Here is a 20,350-nt window from a genome sequence, read left to right as displayed (position 1 = left end):
GGGCTCGGAGGGATGTCCCTATGCAGGAACTCTCTTCCATTCTCCCCCATTCTGCTCCCGCTTCCTTCGTCCATCCCCTGACTCCATTTGTGGATCCATGACCAGTGCGGGCTATTTGAATCCCCAGGTAGCAGAATTTAGTTTTGGCCTGTTTGAACAATAATCCCTCCAGCTCTGTCCCTCTCTCTTGCGGGTTCACCGGGAAGATTTCACTTTTGCTCGGGTTGAATTTGTAGCTTGAGAAGGCTCCAAATTCCTTTGGAGCTTCATGATCCCTTCCATGCTGGCCTGGGGTTTTGAGGAGCAGGACATCTGCACAGAGTGAAATTCGGTGCTCTCTGTCCTCTTCTGGATACCTCTCCACCACCATCGTCGTCAGTGGCTCGATTGCCAGATCAAACAGCAGTGGGACAGCGGGCATCCTTGCCCCATGCCTCTGTGCAGATTGAGGTATTTAGAGCTTGTGGTGTTTGTCCGTATGCTCGCCATAGGAGCACTGTACAATAATTTAACTCAGGAGGTGAACCATGGCCCATACCCAAACCGTTCCAGTACTCAAACTTCGACTCAACTCTATCGAAGGCCATCTTTGTGTCCAGGGAGATGATCTCTTCTGGTAAATAAAGGGAAATTATTGTGTATGCCGGAATCTGAAACAAAAGCAGATAACACTGGACAATCTCAGCAGGTCTGATAGCATCTGTAGAGAGAAAAGGGAGCTAACATTTCCACTCTCGATGACTCTTTGATCACTTCCAGTGTTATCCTGTTCAGCAGGCGCCTGATGTTTGATGTTGGCTTGCTGTCCTCGACAAAACATGTCCAGTCCGTCAAGGAACTGCTTCTTCCCTGAGTCCTCCTTGGTGGCATAGAATTGTACAGCTCCCTGTCGAAGGTCTCGTAGGCCTCTTTGATCCTTTGGTGTGGCGACTAGCCTGCCTTTGTTGTCCCTAACCTGTGTTATTTCCTTTATGGCTACCTGCTTCGTCATCTGGTGAGCCAGCAGGGGAGTGGCTTTGCCTCCCTGTTTGTAAAATGTCCGCTGTATCTGGCGGAGCTGAAGCACTGTTTTCCTCATTGAGAGTAGGTCAAATTCCACTTGTCGCTTCTTCCTCTCCACCAGTAGCTCTGAGGTTGGGGCCGTGGAGTACCGCCGCCAGTCCACCTCCAGTATGGAGTCAATCAGTTTTTCCCTAGCCGTGCTCTCCTTTCTATCTCTGCGCGCTTTGTAAACAATAATTTCTCCCCTTATTATTGCCTTCAGTGCCTCCCATAACTTGGAGGGTGAGACCTCCCCATTCTGGTTGCTAGTAACGTACCCGTCTATGGCTTGTGATATCAGTTTGCAGAATGTCTTATCGGCACAACATTAGCTTATCCGCCCCCCCCCGGGGATTGATCCTTACCATCCACTGACCAATGCGTGACCGTTCCGCCTTCCTCCTCCTCACTCTGTCCTGTGACCTCCTGTTCTTGCCCCTTTCTTTCTGAGACTTAGCATCAAAATTTAAAATGAGACGATTCAGTCAAGTGCGAGTAATCTCTGCGTTTCATGGCTTGATACTTTGAGGTATGTGGTTCAATGCTGGTTGCGTTGTCTCTCCAGCCCATACTTGTGGACGAATTCATCTGTGTCCGCCGGTGCGGTGAAATTATATTCCCAGCCCTGGAATGTCACCCAGAGATAGGCCAGGTACAGCATTCTGAATCGCACATTGTTCTCAAAAAGGGCCATCTTGACTTTGTTAAATTCTGCCCTGTGCTTTGCCAGGTCTGCCCCAGTGTCCTCGTACACGCTGATTAAGTGACCCTCCCAGTTGCAGGACCTTGTGCGTCCTGCCCAGTTTAAGATCCTTTCCCAGTCTTGGTACCGGTGCAGCTTTGTGATGATGGCCTGCGGCTGTTCCCCAGCTTTGGGCTTTGGCCAGAGTGACCTATGGGCTCTGTCCACTTCTGGAAAATCCCATCCCACCGGATTGCCTGGCATTTTGGCCACGTATTCTGTAGAGTTCCTGCCCTCTGTTCCCTCCAGTAGGCCCACAATCCGGACGTTCTGGCGGCGCAACCAATTTTCTTGGTCCTCGACCTTCCCCTTTAGTGTCCCTTGAGTCACCACCACCCTTTCCATTTCTGTCCCCAGTCAGGCAATCCGATCGCTCTGGTTGGTTGCAGCTTTCCCCAGCTCCCTGATCGTCACTTCCTGCGTCTCCAGCCGTGCCCATCTTTTTGGCTTGTGGGGGTGAGACCCATGCAGACACGGGTAAGAATGTGCACACTCCACATGGAAAGTGACCCGGGGCTGGGATCGAACCCGGGTCCTTGCGTAAAGCAGCAGTGTTAACGACTGCCCTACTGTACTGCCCGTCATATTTTCTATTTTGATGGCGTCTTTGATTCCTGGAGTTCCTGCGTTACGAACTCCCTCCATTTATTCATCAGGGATGGGAGAGAGCCCTGCGTACCATCCGGCAGTCCTCCCTATTCAGGTTTGACCAGGACCTCATTGCCTCGTGTGCTTGCCATTGCTTTGGTCTTCCTCTCAAGGCTCTTACTGCCTTTGCTGTCTTGTTGGCCCCTAGGGATCCTGCTGGCTGGCATGTCTTGATGGTGAGGGTTTTTATCCCAAGTTTTAGTGGGCTATTTTGTTTCCAACGTGCCTACATTCGAGTTTCCAGGAGGAGAGCCAGCTTTTGCTCATCTGCTCAACACATCCCTATCACTGGAAGTCCTTTCATCACCATTTAAAACTCCTTTGATACTAAAGCAGCCTGTGTCTAAATGCAGAAAGACTTGGACAACATTCAGACTTGCGTTGATAATTGGCAAGTTACATTCGTGCTACATTAGTGCCAGGCAATGACCATCTCCAACGAGAGAATCCATCCACCTCCCCATGACATTCAATTGCATTACTGCCACAGAATCTTCCACTATCCACATCCTAGGACTTACCATTGAGCAGAAAATGAACTGGACCAGCAATATAAATACTGTGTCTAAAGGAGCAGGCCCGTGAAGAATAATTTTTTAAAAAGGATCTAGTAAAGGGACCAAGACAGCCCACTATATTTTGAGCTGCAGAAACATTTATTCAAGTATTACAATAACGTATGTACATTTAACTCAAGTATTGTGTGGGGTATATGTTACTTGCAATAATTCTCTTCAACAAATTAAGTTGGGATGGTTGTCCTTTGTGTTAGTTAGGAGATTTTGAGTAATTGTACAAATTACTAATATTAATGTAAACAATTTTTTTTGCTTCAGGAGCCAGAGATAAGTCTGGTCGTGCAGTCGTGATAATAACAACAAGGAACACAATCTGGCTAAATCCACATTGCAACATCCCTGAACTTGTGCGACTCCTTATCTACTTCTATAGTATTTCCAGGTATTCTGACATTTGCTTTTCATTTCACTACAGTAATTAATTGCCTACCTAGCAGTTTTTGTACCCTGTGCGTTATGCAATTAGTTGGACTCTTTAATGGACTGTGCTAAACTGGAGAAAAGTAGAAAAGGTGGAGAGAAGGAAGGGAAGCTGATTTGTAGGCTCATCTTGAATTTTGCTGGGGAAATGGAAATGGGATTGATTAGGCAGTTTGAATTTTCAGCTTCAAGGACAACAGAACAAGCTTTCAGGATTTAGCATAATTTTCATTCTATAGCAACTCAGAGACATCTCAGATAATTATGCTCATTCTATTAAATGTCTTGAAAAATTATCTGAATTCAACATAATATGCAGGTAGTTAAGACATCATTTTGTTGTTGGAAAGTATTGTTACTGATGTGAAGTGTGCATTTCATGTTAAACTCAGATTCACACTTTGTCAGTTTCATTCATAGAAATGCTGTGCATTTTCTAATATTGTCAGTGAGTTCAGATATGTAACCTATAGATTAGTTTAGACTACAAACTACTCTAAGAAAAAGTCAAATATTATGATTTTAACAATGTAATTTCAAAATTCTGCCATTTGCAAATTGCAAGATCCTGAAAGTTCATATGAATGTTATTTTGCATCAGATGTATTAATTGCCATCTCATTATGGTTTACTATTTTGAAACAATGCCATTATTAAATTAATAGATTTACTTTATGAAAGAAATTAATGTGAGAACTTAAGTGTATATTTATTTTGATTGTATTTGATTAGGAAATTCAAAAGAACACAAACCTTTTTAAACAATTAAATTGTGTACTGTCTCAAAACATTTATTTAGACAGTAATCTTCTATGAATGTGATACAATATACATACTTATTGCAATTGTGTTTGCTGCTCTTTAGACATGATATCCAGAGTGCAGGACTAATTATTTTGGTGGATGCCCGACGTTGCTCTCCTGTACCAGCATTATTTAAAGCTTTCAATAGCGTTCAGGTGATGCATTTTAAAGTACCTTTTGAACTTGCAAACTGTTAACTCTTCAAAGTACATCGTGTTGTACTACAAGGCTGCTGCTCTTTTCCTGGGTTTCATAATTTTCTTGCAGATTAATTCCAGATAAAGGTTTGTAGGATAAGAACGGATATCACTCCTATTCGTATTCATTTTAGTCAACAGTAGCAAGCATTAAAAGTTTGTGAAATATATAGTTAGAAGCAACCATGTGAACTAGAATAGGAGACGCATCTTCGAGTTGACTATCTTCAGCTGCTTCATGAATAAACCTCCCTTCATCCTAATGTCAGGAGTTTGCAGATGACGCCACTGTGTACAGTTTCGGTCCTTTTATTTGAGGAGGGAAGTAGTTGTATTAGAGGCAGTACAGAGGGGGTTCACTAGATTGATTCCAGAGATGAGGGGCTTGTCTTATGAAGAGAGATTGAGGCATAGGAGATGATAAAAGGTACTGACAAAATTTATAGAAAGTGGATGCTTTCTTTTGTGGGGCAATCTAGAACAAGAGGTCAAAATTTTAGGACAAGGGGTAGTAGATTTAAAACCAAAATTAGGAGAAATTACTCTCAAAGAATCGTGAATTTGTGGAATTCACTGCACCAGAGTGGTGGATGCCGGGACATTGAGTAAATTTAAGGAGGACACAGACTGAATTTTAATTAGTAATAGGTTGAAGGGTTATGGGGAAAGGGCAGAATTGTAGAGTTGAGGCCGAAAGGAGATCAGCCATGATCATATTGAATGTTCTTGTGTTAAGGTACGGTAAAGTTGCTATAGTCCCAGATGACCATAGGCTGCTTCCCCTTTTGAGGGGGAGAGCTGACTGGTGGTGATTTTAATCTGAGGATCACCACATTTGGGCCGAGAGACAAGGTTCAAAACCGCGGGACCTTCATGAATAACCTCAGCTGGTACAGGAATTGAATCTGTACTGCCAAGTGAGCTAAACCAGCCCTCTTGTGTTAGTAGCTCTATTCATAACTCCTCTGATAATGAATCAGCCAGTGCTAGTCTACAGGGAAATTCTCGGGCTCTAATGATTAGCCACCGTGTCGCCGCTAGAGACTTTCCATTTTATCTCCCTTTACTTGGGTTTAGCTCAGGCCTTTTGCTGCCTTGAAGCCAAAGGAAGGTCTGACCTCTTGTCTGGCATTCACCTGTTTACTCCATTTTTGGAACCGAGTGGTGATAGCAGAACTTGAATTAAGCAGGTAAGCAAATTATTGATGATTCATTCCCTCATTTTATTGTATGGACAATGTGGCACATGGAAAATTAGGAAGTTATGAATAAAAATAAAAATCAGATTATAATTTCTTAACACAAAAGATGAAAAATGGCAAATGTGTTACCTGGAGTCTGTTGATGGATAGTCGCAGACACTATGGGCGTGAATTAATGTCCGCATTGTGCTTAAATGAAAACGGTGTTAGAATGTGGGAGAGGCTGAAAACGAGAACCGGGCCAAGTGTGGATCGGTTTGTGATCAAATCAGCCCGCTCCCGTTGCCGAAATCAGGAACCCACCATAGCATGGCGAGAATCCAATTATCACCACTTAAGGCCAATTGCCATATAATTAATGGGAGCTTCATTCAATTGAGGAGTGACCCCGTATCTAAAGGCCTCCCCAGAAAGTGGTCACAGTAATGGGGGTGGTCATAGGTGTCTCAGGGCCTTTTCTTCTCTGCAAAGCATTCAAAAGGCTTTGAGCTCATAAATGTAATTTCTCGATTTCTGTACTATCCCACTGCAAAATAATTAAGCAAAAATCAAGAATACCCAGCACAGTTCCATTTATGTTCAACCAAATTTTAAAAAACAAAATAAAAATAACTCCGAGCCCCCTAAGTTTTGATTCTTTAAATGCTAGTTATAACATTTGCCTTGATAACCATATTACATTTCTGCTTATTTAAAGCATTACAATTTAAATTAGTGATGATAAGCTCCAAGTATTTTTAAATGATCAGAAAGTGGTACATCTCCAATGACAAGGCTATTGAATTTCCTTATAATTTATTTTACAGTCACATCTATTGCCAATTTTCCAAATAGCATGCAACAAGGTTTATGCTAATCATCTGCAGCTGGGAATCATGCAAAGCATGGGAGCTGAGTTTTATCATCATCTATGGTGTTGCAGGGAATTAAGTCAAAATGGATTCTGAAACTCTGAGGGCTCTTTTCTGGCATTGTTCTATGTTATACAAGTCTATGCCAGATAAAGCAATTCTGTCAAATTCCAGTCATAACTTTTCCAGGCCAAAGCATGAGGAAGCCACTTAGCAGATAACGAGATAAACTGAATGAATCTTATAGTGAAAAAGATACAAGTACATTTTGGGTACAATTTAACGGGAAAACTCCACAGCGTCATTCTGGGTGGGATTGGCAGTGTTTCTCGGCAGCCACGTTGGCGCGATCGCGGCCTGTATTTAACGGCAGTTAGAGCCGGAAATGAGCCCCCACGAGTTTCTCGCCGTTACTGGCTGTCGCTGTCTGATTCGCTGGACTCCCACTGACAAGTGGGCGCTACTTTTAAATGCTCTCTCACCACTCACTCCCAGTTAATGTACAAGGATTGCACCATGCAGATCTTTCTTTCGGGATGCTGACCTGGCCAAGCTTCTGGATTCTGTGGAGGCGAGCCAGGAGATCCTATTCCCCCGAGGGGGTCGGAGAGCCAGCAGCAGGGCCACCAATACTGCCTGGGTGGCAGTGGCAATCCGTACAGGAAGCATTACAAGGAAGAACTCTATCCACTGTTGAAAACCTACGACCTCCACTGAGCTGGAAGGGAAGTTACAAATTCTCTCCTGGCATCAAGTCCATCTGCCACTCCTCAAATTCCCAACCAACCACCTCCCCCACAAATCGCTGGCTGACACTTTGCACCCTTCCCACATCTGATTTTTGTGCTTGCTCTTCAGCAACATGTCCAGTTGTGATGCCCACACATTACCAATGACCCTCCCTGAACCATCAAGTGCAGGGCTCTCAAAGCCCTCTCTTTGTCCCTACAGGAGAAGATAGCCCACAATAGGCGGGAAAGGGCCAAGATTGGGGGGGGGGGGGAGAAAATGGATCTGAGTCCTCATTCCCAATGAGTTGAGGGCCCTGGAAATCGTGGGATTGACTGAGGAGAAAGCAGCCACCCACAATGAGGTTGGTCTGCGCTGCAGTGGTGAGGTTCCATTGCCCCTTCACCCAGATGACCTGTCTCAAGTGAGTTCATGTCAGACAAAATGATCGCTCTCACTGACCATATGTCCATTCTCTTGCAGGATCTCTAGCTAACCCCCCCCCCCCCCCCCCCCCCCCCCCCCCCCCGGACCCAAGAGAATACCTTTGGAGGAAAGAGGAGACCGCCATCAAAGAGTCCCAACTATTCCTTCCATTTATCCGGTGGCCGACATTAGTGGACAGACGTCTAGGGCACATTCTAGTGAGCACCACACAGTTGGTGATGCACATCAGGTGGAGGTAGGAACATCCAAGTGAGTCAGCAGTCGGAGATCGGCTGGATTCCAGAGCTCTTCTGAGTCCCAGTTAGATGCCTAGCCTCTGGACAAGGTTAGTCCAGAGCTAATGTAGATGCTTAGACATGGCTGTGAGATTCAGGAGGGGATGTCGGTGACATTCCAGTGGGTGCCTAGCCGATTGGAGATGTCCCAAAGTCTACAGGCGCAGGAGACTATGCCGACCACGCATGGCACAAGGCCAACACTGCTAGAATGGCAGTAGTAAGCCTGGAGCATGAGGTCCGTGTCTTGAGTGGTGTTGTCTAAAGCACGGCTCAGCCTGTAATAAACATGACTTAAGGCCTTGGAATCAGGTCCCAGTCACTGAGGGACAAGTCCCAGACACAGGTGGACATAGTTGCAGCACTCCAGAGCGCGTCCCATTCACCACGTCCCAGCCACTGAGAGACGAGTCCCAGATGCAGGTGGACATTGATGTGGCACAGCAGAGCAAGGCCCAGTCACTGAGGAGCATTGCTGAAGGTGTCAACACCATGGGGCAGACAATGGGGAGCCACAGGACTGGCAGTGCCAGATGGCGCACAGGCCTCAGGAGCTTACTCCAGCTGCTTCTCTGTCCGATGAAGAACCCTAGGGCCCTACGGGCACCATCATGGAGTTGGAAGCACTGGAGGCCAATTCGGGGCCTGCCACCAAGGGGACAACAGCGGTCTCCAGTCCCATCCCTCTTGGGGGCGGCACGTGGCGCAGTGGTTAGTACTACTGCATCACAGCTCCAGGGTCCTTGGTTCAATTCCAGATGACTGTGCAAAGTTTGCACTTTCCCCCGTGTCTGCGTATGTTTCCTCTGGGTGCTCTGGTTTCCTCCCACAGTGTAAAGATGTGCAGGTTAGGTGGATTGGCTGTGCTAAATTTCCCCTTAAGTGTAACTGGATTACGGAGAAAGGATGCTCTTTCCAAGGGCTGGTGCAGACTCGATGGGCCGAATGGCCGCCTTCTGCACTGTAAATTCTATGATCAACTCTATGATTACCACTGCCAACGGTGTAAAAATGACTCATCCGTCCTCCACCCCTACAGTGGATCTGCATCAATAGAAAGATGTTTGGTGAGCCAACCACTGGAAGCTCCCACCGACAGGAAGCATAGCGGAAGAGGGAGAGAAAACGAAAACCACCTCCCCCTCTCCTGCACTGGCAGCGCCTCGTTCCAACGACTCCCAGGCCACAGAGGCAGGAGGGGCTGCAACGGACTTCCGCAGTTATACAACCTGCACAGCTCCCATAATAGGAGGAGCAAATGGCCACTGAACATAAAAAGTCAACGTTAGTCCATTGAAGTGTCCCCGCGCAACCTCTGGGCTGCGCAGTCGAACCGGGCCACTACCCAACCTCTCCTGCAGTATCGGCTGTCATAATATACACCAGTATATCATGGTGCAGACACACACACTGATTGACACACAGCAAGACCAATCAACATAGACAACACCGCAGCCAATCACCAGTTAGAGCACACTAACTATAAAGACAGAGGGCATCAGTTTTCCTGCTCATTCGGGATGCAGCCTCTCAGAAGGACAGAGCTCACAGCTTACAGAACAGATCTTCACCATGTGCTGAGTGCATAGGCTGGTTAGGATAGGCATAGACCTTTAGTTTAATCTAACATAGTGTCGACCCACAGTGAAAGTATGTTCAACAGTTTCTAGCTTAATAAAATAGTGTACTATTTCAAGTGTTGGTAGCCTGCATATGTTACTGCTGAGGTAAACGCAGTCTCCACGGATCCAGAATACCCAACACATCATCGGCATCTGAGTTTCAATCACCACCCTGTCCGAGGACTGTCCCACAGGAACACAGGAAGCATTAACAGGAGACCCACAAGTCCATAACAGAATACACAGCACAAAACAGACCTTTAAAAGCATCCAGACTGCTCGAGCAGGTCCTTTTACATCCTTAGCCTGGTGCTAGACTGGTCAAACACTTCCCTCGCTGCACTCCAGGTGAAACAGACCGAAAGGCAACTACTTATTTTGTTCTTTTCAGTCAGAAAGCAACAAGTAAGTCCAAGGGGAAGAGGCAGAAAGCAAGCAGAAAAGGCAGCATCACATAAACTCTCAGCTACAGCAGCCTCCAGGCATTTGCAGCTAACCAGCAGCAACACAACCTGCCGCTGTGAAGTGCTCTCAACTAACCAGGCAAATTCCTTATTAGTAACAGCCTTCCGCTGTGAAATTAGAGGCTGCCCACAGTCAAAGAGGTTTTTAAAAAATATATATTTTATTGAGGCATTTATATATTAACACAATGGACAGAAACACAACCCCAACCGAGTCAACCTGACTGTACATAACCAGCACAACAAAAAATACCCCACCAACCTGCACCCCCCCACCTTGCCCAACTTCCCCTGCCTCCCCCTTTTAAACCACCCCCCGGCCGCCCACTGCTGACAGCTTAACCTTTCCCGAAGAAGTCGATAAACGGCTGCCACCTCCAGACAAACCCTTCCACAGAGCCCCTCAAGGTGAACTTTATTTTCTCCAGCCTGAGGAACCCTGCCAGGTCACTCATTCACTCGGTTTCAGGGGGCCCTGTGTTCTTCCATTCTAACAATATCCGGCTCCGGGCTACCAGAGAGGCAAAGGCTAAGACGTCGGCCTCTCTCGCCCCCTGGACTCCCGGGTCTTCTGACGCACCAAAAATCGCCACCTCTGAACTCGGGACCACCTTCACCTTAAGGACCTCCGACATAATGTCGGCAAACCCCTGCCAGAATCCCCCAAGCTTTCGACACGCCCAGAACATGTGGACATGGTTCACGGGCCCATCGGCGCACTGCCCACACCTACCCTCCACCCCGTCAAAGAACCTGCTCATCCTGGCCACAGTCATATGTGCCTTGTGGATCACCTTAAACTTTATAACGCTAAGCCTAGCGCATGACGAGAATGCATTAACTCTCCTCAGGGCATCATCCCACAGCCTAGCCTCCAACTCCCTACCCAACTCTTCCTCCCACTTGCCCTTCACTTCCTCTATTGGGGCTCCCTATCAGTCCATCAGTTCCGTATAAATTTTCAACATGTTCCCCCCCCCTTCGCCCATTCTTGACACCACTTTATCTTGTAACCCCTGGGGCGCCAGGTAAGGAAAGGACGATACCTGCCCCTGAACTAAGTTCCTCACCTGCACATATCAGTTCGCATTCCCGACGGGCAGCTCAAATTCACCTTCCAAGCACGGAAAGCCGCCGTCGATGAACAAATCCTCAAACTGCTCGACCCCCGCCCGCTGCCACCCCTGAAATCCCCCCACCCCGGAACGAACCGGTGATTGCCACGTATCGGTGCCCAAACAGATGCCCTCTCCAACCCTAGATGTTGCCGCCACTGTCCCGACATCCTGTGGAGTATGGCTTGTGGAGTAACTGGCCGACAAGAATGGCAGAGGTCCCCGTTAACAGTGCACCCAAACTCCTGTTTTTACATGAGGCTGCCTCCATCCTCTCCTGTACCAATTCCTCCCTCAATACCCATTTCCTGACTATTGCTATGTTTGCCACCCAGTAGTAATCATGACGTTCGGGAGAGCCAAAACCCCCCCCCCCCCCCCGCGCCTTCTTTACCCACGGGGTTTTATCCACCCACACAAACCCTGAAATCGTAAAAACGCCTTGTGAATAAAAATCGGGAGGCTCTGGAACACAAACAAGAACTCTGAGAAGACCGTCATCTTTACCGTATGAACCTTTCTTGCTAGTAACAACAGAAGCGCATCCCACCTCTAAGTCCCCTTCATCTGCTCTGCCAACCGAGCCAAATTCAACTTACGCAGCTGCTCCCAACCCTGTGCCACCTAAATACCCAAGTACTGAAAGCTCCTCTGAGATCCCTGTAATCTCCTTGATACCTTCCAGTGGGTCCAAAATATACAGCAACAGTCAGTGAGACCCTGTGTTCCACCCCCCCCCCCCCCCCCCGGGAACTATCCCCTACCAGTCCCTCGACATGCTCAATGCCATCGCCAGTGCCAAGTCAAAGAGCAATGTGGAGAGTGAACATCCCTGCCTCATCCTCCGATGCAGCCTGAAATAGTCCGACCTCAGTCCACACATTCACCACTGGTGCCTGGTACAGCAGCTGGACCCAATCCATAAAACCCAAACCGCCCCAGCACCTCCCACAGATTGTCCCACTCCACCCAATCAAAGGCCTTCTCTGCGTCCATGGCAACCATCACCTTCAGCTCCCGTCCCTCGGGGGGCATCATTATCACATTCAGTAATCTCCTAATGTTGGCCGACCGATGCCTTCCCTTCACGAAAGCCGTCTGGTCGGCCCCTATCACGCGTGGCACACATTCCGCCAAGATTTTGGCCAATTACTTGCCATCCACATCTAATAGCAAGATCGGCCCATAGGACCCCCACTACTCCAGATCCTTGTCCCTTTTCAAAATCAAGGAGATTGAAGCCTGCGATAACGTCGGGGGGAGAACCCCCCGCTCCCTCGCCCCGTTAAACGCCCTCACCAGCAGAGGCCCCAGGACCTCCGAAAACATTTTGTAAAACTCCACTGGGAGTCCATCCGGGCCTGGGGCCTTGTCGGTCTCAAGCACCCCCATCACCTCTAACAACCCAATGGAGGCCCCGAGCCCCTCCACCAGGTCATCCTCCACCCTCGGAAACTCCAACCCCTCCAAAAATCACCTCATTCCCTCAACCCCAGCCGGAGACTCTGACTCATAGAGCCTTTTGTAGAAACACCCAATTCACCCCCACCAGGTCCAAGACTGTGGGCGAAATTCTCCGCCCCCCACGACGGGTGGGAGAATAGCGGGAGGGCCTTCCCGACTTTTTTGACGCCCTCCCGCTATTCTTCTTCCCCCCCCCCCCCCGCCGAAATCCCGACACGAATCGCTGCCGCCGTTTTTTCACGGCCGGCAGCGATTCTCAGCTGTTAGAAGGGCCGAAGTCCCAGCCCTTTACGACCTTTTTACGAACGGCAAACACACCTGGTCCTGCCGTTCGTAAAAACGTCGTGACAAACTCGCAAAAAATAACCATGGCACCGATTGGCACGGCAGTACCACGGCCGTGCCAAGGGTGCCATGGGCCCGCGATCGGTGGGCACCGATCGCGGGCAGCGGGCCCGATGCCCGCGCACTATTTGTCCTTCCGCCGCCCCGCAGTATCAATACGCGGGGCGGCTGAGGGGCAACCCGGCCCGCGCATGCGCGGGTTTCGCGCAAAAACGCGATGACGTCACCCGCGCATGCGCGGGTGGAGTCTTCCCACCTGCGCATGCGCGGCTGACATCATATGACGCGTCAGCCGGCGCTAACTCCGGCAAGCGGGCTTAACGATTTTCGTTAAGCCCGACTTGTCGGAGCCTCCGACGTCGGGCTGCTAGCCCCGACGGGGGACCAGAATCGGTCCCCCGTCGGGAAGGGGCGCGCTGCCGTAAAACCCGCCCGGGTTTTACGGCAGTTTTACGATTTCTCCCGTTTTGGGAGAATCTCGCCCTGTGTTCCCACCCTCCTGTCCTTCACTTTCCTGATCTCCCTCGCTGCCTCCTGTTACCTCAATTGATGAGTCAACATCCTGCTCGCCTTCTCCCCAAAATTGTAGACCAGCCCCTTCGCCCTCCTCAACTGCCCTATCGACTTCCCCGTAGATAAAAGCCCAAACCCATCTGCAGTTTCTGCCGCTCCATCAACAGCCCCGCCTCCAAGGGCCTCCAAATGCCTCCTATCCACCCACAAAATCTCCTCCACAACCTCTTCATCTCTACCCTCCGTCGTATCCCTGTATGCCCGTATCAAAATAAATTCCCCCCTCACCACAGCCTTCAATGTCTCCCACAACGTGGCCGGACCTCTCCCATGTTGTTCAGCTTCACATATCCCCGAATGGCATCCCTCACCCGCTCATAGACCACCTCCTCTGCCGACAGTCCCACATCTAACCTCCACTGCTGCCCCCCCCCCCCCCCCCCCCCCCCCCTTACCTGCAAGTCCACCCAGTGCGGCAAATGGTCCGACACTACAATTGCCAAGTACTCCGAACCGACCACCCCTGCCTATCCATTATGAAAAAGTCGATTCGGGAGTACACCCTGTGCAAATGGGAGAAAAATGAAAATTCCTTCGCCTTTGGCCTACCCTCCCAAGGTTTGTGGAGGCCATTCTGAGGGTTGACCGGAGGTACAGAGACAGCAGCTCCAGATGGTGTTTGGACTTGTCCAAGGGAAAGGCACTGAAGCAACTGTGCAGGGCAGGGGACAGTATATGAATATGGGGAGAAAGCCAGCAGGATTCTTACACACCAGCTGAGGAGGCAGGCGGAAGCGATGGAAATTGGGTGGATGAGAAATGATGGGGGTACAGTGGTAACGGAGCTGGAGGAGGTGAATGGGGTGGTTGAGGCTTTTTTGTTACTGGAAATTGTATAGCTCGGAGCCTCCGATGGGGGATGAGGACATGAGGCGGTTCTTGGATGGACTGGAGTTCCCAAGGTTGGCGGAGGAGAAGCTGCAGGGATTGGAGACCTTGATCGGGCTGAGGGAGGTATGGATTGAGTGGGGTCGATGCACCCTGGGCCTGTATGGGTTCCCAACAGAATTCTATAAGAAGTTTGGGTAGGAGGTGGGACCCCTGTTAGTCGAGATGTATAACAAGTCGGTGGGAAAGGAGAGGGCACCCCCTACCTTGCTGTCTCGGGCTTTGATATTGCTCATTTTAAAGAAAGACAATAATAATAATCCTTATTTGCCACAAGTAGACTTGCATTAACACTGCAATGAAATTATTGTGAAAAGCCCCCAGTCGCCACATTCCAGTGCCTGTTTGGGTACACTGAGGGGGAATTCAGAATGTCCAAATTACCTAACAGCACATCTTTGGGGACTTGTGGGAGGAAACCAGAGCAACCGGAGGAAACCCACGCAGACACGAGGAGAACGTGCAAATGCTGCACAGACAGTGACCCAAGCCGGGAATCGAACCTGGGACCCTGGCGCTGTGATCAACAGTGCTAACCACAGTGTCACTGTGCTTCCAGCAGCTTGGGTCGTACTGCCTGATTTCGCTGTTGAATGTAGGTGCAAAGTTTTTGCCAAAGGTGCTGGCGATGCGGATAGAGGATTGTGTGCCGGGGGTGATAGGTGAGGACCAGATGGGATTAGTAAAGGAGCGGCAGCTGCTGGTAAGTGTCTGGAGGTTACTGAATGTCATTATGATGCTCTCGGAGGGCCAAGAAGTTGAAGTGATCATGGCGATGAACATGGAGAAAGCTTTTGATCGGATTGAGCGGGTGTACTTATTAGAGGTGCTGGGTAGGTTTGGGTTTGGGCAGGCATTTGTGGACTGGGTCCGGCTGTTGTATAAGGCGCGAGTGTGTTCGAACCAGCATGGTCAGCACGGAGTATTTTGGGTTACACCAGGGGACGAGGCAGGAGTGTCCACTCTTCCCACTGTTTTTTGCCTTTGTGATTAAGCCGTAGGCAAAGGTGCTTAGGGTTTTGAGGTGGTGGAGTCGTATTGAGTGCGGTGGGGTGAAGCACCGAGTTTCTTTGTACACAGATGATCTCCTGCTGTATATTTTGGATCCAGTTGGGAGCTTTGTCGGGATCATGGGATTTTGGGGGAGTTTAGCCTCTTTTTGGGGTATAAGCTCATCATGAGGGAAAATGAGATATTCCCAATAAATGCCATGGGGCAGGGGAGGAGTTTTTGGAGGCTGCCACTTCGGCTGGTAGGGGTGAGATTTTGTTTTCCTGAGAAAAAAATGGCGCGAATTTGGGCCCAGCTGCTGAAGTTAAGGTGTGGTTTGTGGAGGGAATGAAGGTGGACTTTAAGAGGTGAGATGTGTTGCCATTGTCATTGGCTGGTCAGGTCTAGACAGTAAAAATGACAGTGTTGCCAAAGTTTTTGTTTGAGTTTCAGAACCTCCCGACCTTTGTGACAAATCCTTTTTTGTCAGGTTATTGGAATAATTTTGAAGTTTGTGTGGCGGGTAAGGCTCCGGAAGCCAGGGGGTCTTGGAGAGGGACCGACGGGTGAGGGAATTAGCAGTGCCGAATTTGCAAATCTATTATTGTGAATGGTTAGGAAATGGCCGGTGGGGGAGTGGTCAATGTGGTAGCAGCTCAAGGTGGCCTCATGTAAAGGGACCAGTTTGAGGGCACTATTGCTGGCGCTCTTTCCGTTCTCGCCGGCCAGATACTCCACGACCCTGGTGGTGGTATCAGCGTTGAGGGTGTGGAACCATTGCCGTCAGCATTTTAGAATGGAAGACATGTCCTGTGTGCGCCGATTTGCGACATTCATAGGTTTACCCCAGCGGGGTTGGATGTGAGGTTTCGGGAATGGCGGGAGGTGACGATAGAATATTTTAGGGATTTGTTCAGGCCTCACGGTAGCATGGTGGTTAGCATCAATGCTTCACAGCTCCAGGGTCCCAGGTTCGATTCCTGGCTGGGTCACTGTCTGTGGAGTCTGCACGTCCTCCCCGTGTGTGCGTGGGTTTCCTCCGGGTGCTCCGGTTTCCTCCCACAGTCCAAAGATGTGCGGGTTAGGTGGATTGGCCATGCTAAATTGCCCATAGTGTAAGGTTAATGGGGGGGGATTGTTGGGTTACGGGTATACGGGTTACGTGGGTTTAAGTAGGGTGATCATTGCTCGGCACAACATCGAGGGCCGAAGGGCCTGTTCTGTGCTGTACTGTTCTATGTTCTATGTTTGTTGGATGGAATTTTGCAGATTTAGAGGAGCTGGAGGGAACATATAGTTGTCGAAGGGGAATGGGTTCACGTATCAGCAGATTAGGGACTTCCATGAAGAAGGAGATGGCTTTGTTTCCAGTGCTGCCACCTCCTGCGCTGCAGGACAAACTCCTGTCCAAATAAGAAATACGTGAGGCCAAGGTCTCAGATATAAATGGGTAGTTGTTGAATCGAGAGAATGACCAGGTGGAGGAGGTTAGGCGTAAGTGGGAGAAAGAGTTGGGTGAGGCTTTGAGGAGTACAGTGTGGAATGAGGCTTTGTGGAGGGTTAATGCGTCCTCGTCTCCTCCAGTTCAAAGTGGTACACAGGGCCCACATGACGGTGTCCAGGATGAGTCGGTTCTTTCCAGGGGTGGAGGATAGGTGCGGGCGATGTGCAGGGAGGTCTGTGAACCATGTCCATATTTTTTGGGTGTGTCCGAGATTGGGCGGTTTTTCAACAGGATTTGCAGATATAATGGCCTGGATTCTCCAATCCCGTGCCGGTGACCGGAGAATCGGCGCCAATTGCGCCCACGGGGTTGCTGCCGCGCCAGTCAACGTTCCCCCCCCCCCCCCCCCCAACATGATTCTCCGCACCTCAACGGGCCAAGTGCCCGCCGAGTTCAGCCGAGTCACGCCGGCATGGGTTACTTATGGTCCTACCCGACGGGACCTCGGAGTTCTGGCTGCAGGGGCCGTACTGGCGGGGGGGGGGATCTGACTCCGGGGGGCCTCCACAGTGGCCAGGCCCGCGATTGGTGCCTATTGATCGGCGGGCGGGCTAATTCCAGGGGGGCCCCTGTAGGGCTCTGCCATTGTGCGCCGGCTTTTGAACGCCGGAGCAGCGGACAGCAGTCCGATGCCGTTCTAGCCCCCTAGAAAGGGGTGAATGCCTGGGCCTGGAGGGCTGTTGATGCCGGAGTCGCTCGTGCTGGTTTTGACGCTGGTGTCAACCCAATGTTGAAGATTGGGGGGGACAGTAACTCAGAGTCTGGAGGTGACAATATTCAGAGTGACTGAGGATCTGGGAATGCAGATGGGGAGATGCAGGTGGGGAGAGAGGCCTCCCTGATAGCCTGGAGACGGATTTTGTTGTGCTGGTGGGTCTCTGAGGTATGGGTAGTGATTTGGCGGAGTTCCTGCACTTGGAGAAAATCAAGTTCGCCATCAGCAGTATATATGAGATATTCTTGAAGTGGATGCTGTTCATCGACTTCTTTGAAAGTATTGAGTCATCGGGGGTGGGGGTTAATAGTTAAAAAGGGTGGCAGGCGCTGGCAGTGGGAGGAGGGTGGAGGAATTTATTGGAGGGGGGGTGTAAAGATGTTTTTAGGGGCTGTTTGCTGTTGCCGGGTGTGTTTTTTGTTTTTCTCCTTTGTTATGTATATATTTGAAAATGCCTCCCAATACAATATTTTACAAAAAAAAATAAACACCAGAACTGCTGTGGAAGAATGCTGTGCTTTTGTAAAATAAATGGAACTATTTTGATAAGGAGATTTACCAGAATGATTCCAGGGTTAAAGAATTTTGGCTATCGAAGTAGTTTGGAGAAGGTGGGGTAATTTTCCTTGGAGGAGATTGAGGGGAGATTTGATTAGAAGTATGGCAGATTTAGATATAGAAGAGAAAAAAAAGGTGTTCCTCTTGGCTTAATACAAGGAATAGGGAATACAGATGTTGGGTTTTGGATGAAAATTGCAGTGGAGATGTGAGGAGAGATTTTTTACACAGCAACTGAAACAACCTGGAACACACTGCTCATGTAGATGGGCGAAACACAGACATATAATTTCAAAAGGAACCTCCTTTGCGTTACCTAGTGTGAGCATGCTGACATGTCAATAAGACACGAAAGAAATCAAAACTGTGTACATCAAACTTTCTTATTTTCTTATTTTCTCGGTGAATTGAAAGATGGCTGGTACAGGTCACATATTCATAAGATTGGCTATTTGTCCTGGAAGCTTCCAGCAGGAATTACAATAACAAAAGAGTTTCCCTCTCACCTTTATGGAATCTCAAAGTCCATTACAAGGACATTATAAGCACAAAACCAGGCAAGCCGCAGAGAGACGATCTCATTATTAGAACATAGAACATAGAACGATACAGCGCAGTACAGGCCCTTCGGCCCTCGATGTTGCACCGACATGGAGAAAAAAAAAACTAAAGGCCATCTAACCTACACTATGCCCTTATCATGCATATGCTTATCCAATAAATTTTTAAATGCCCTCAATGTTGGCGAGTTCACTACTGTTGCAGGTAGGGCATTCCACGGCCTCACCACTCTTTGCGTAAAAAACCCACCTCTGACCTCTGTCCTATATCTATTACCCCTCAATTTAAGGCTATGTCCCCTCGTGCTAGCCACCTCCATCCGCGGGAGAAGTCTCTCGCTGTCCACCCTATCTAACCCTCTGATCATTTTGTATGCCTCTATTAAGTCACCTCTTAACCTTCTTCTCTCTAACGAAAACAACCTCAAGTCCATCAGCCTTTCCTCATAAGATTTTCCCTCCATACCAGGCAACATCCTGGTAAATCTCCTCTGCACCCGTTCCAAAGCTTCCACGTCCTTCCTATAATGAGGCGACCAGAACTGTACGCAATACTCCAAATGCGGCCGTACCAGAGTTTGGTACAGCTGCATCATGACCTCATGGCTCCGGAACTCAATCCCTCTACCAATAAAGGCCAACACACCATAGGCCTTCTTCACAACCCTATCAACCTGGGTGGCAACTTTCAGGGATCTATGTACATGGACACCGAGATCCCTCTGCTCATCCACACTACCAAGAATTTTACCATTAGCCAAATATTCCGCATTCCTGTTATTCTTTCCAAAGTGAATCACCTCACACTTCTCCACATTAAACTCCATTTGCCACCTCTCAGCCCAGCTCTGCAGCTTATCTATGTCCCTCTGTAACCTGCAACATCCTTCCGCACTGTCTACAACTCCACCGACTTTAGTGTCGTCTGCAAATTTACTCACCCATCCTTCTGCGCCCTCCTCTAGGTCATTTATAAAAATGACAAACAGCAACGGCCCCAGAACAGATCCTTGTGGTACACCACTCGTAACTGAACTCCATTCTGAACATTTCCCATCAACTACCACTCTCTGTCTTCTTTCAACTAGCCAATTTCTGATCCACATCTCTAAATCACCCTCAATCCCCAGCCTCCGTATTTTCTGCAATAGCCGACCGTGGGGAACCTTATCAAACGCTTTACTGAAATCCATATACACCACATCAACTGCTCTACCCTTGTCTACCTGTTCAGTCACCTTCTCAAAGAACTCGATAAGGTTTGTGAGGCATGACCTACCCTTCACAAAACCATGCTGACTATCCCTAATCATATTATTCCTATCTAGATGATTATAAATCGTATCTTTTATAATCCTCTCCAAGACTTTACCCACCATAGACGTTAGGCTCACCGGCCTATAGTTACCGGGGTTATCTCTACTCCCCTTCTTGAACAAAGGGACCACATTTGCTATCCTCCAGTCCTCTGGCACTATTCCTGTAGCCAATGATGACCTAAAAATCAAAGCCAAAGGCTCAGCAATCTCTTCCCTGGCTTCCCAGAGAATCCTAGGATAAATCCCATCCGGCCCCGGGGACTTATCTATTTTCACCTTGTCCAGAATTGCCAACACTT

At 48.8% G+C, this 20,350-nt stretch overlaps 1 protein-coding gene across 1 annotated transcript in view; it reads left to right on the top strand.

Annotated features, from left to right (window-relative positions):
* Nucleotides 1–20,350, top strand: part of LOC119970889 — a gene marked incomplete at its 5' end in the record, with an annotated part of 434,610 nt that overhangs the window by 205,143 nt on the left and 209,117 nt on the right. Inside the window, 2 exon segments of the mRNA XM_038805997.1 lie at nucleotides 3,268–3,391; nucleotides 4,295–4,388. Coding sequence (XP_038661925.1) covers nucleotides 3,268–3,391; nucleotides 4,295–4,388 — 218 coding nt within the window.

Source organism: Scyliorhinus canicula, chromosome 9 (genome assembly GCF_902713615.1).
Source record: "Scyliorhinus canicula chromosome 9, sScyCan1.1, whole genome shotgun sequence".
In the NCBI taxonomy this organism is placed as follows: Eukaryota; Metazoa; Chordata; class Chondrichthyes; order Carcharhiniformes; family Scyliorhinidae; genus Scyliorhinus; species Scyliorhinus canicula.
Note: the sequence above shows the minus strand (reverse complement) of the source record. Positions and strands in the feature narration are given on the sequence as shown.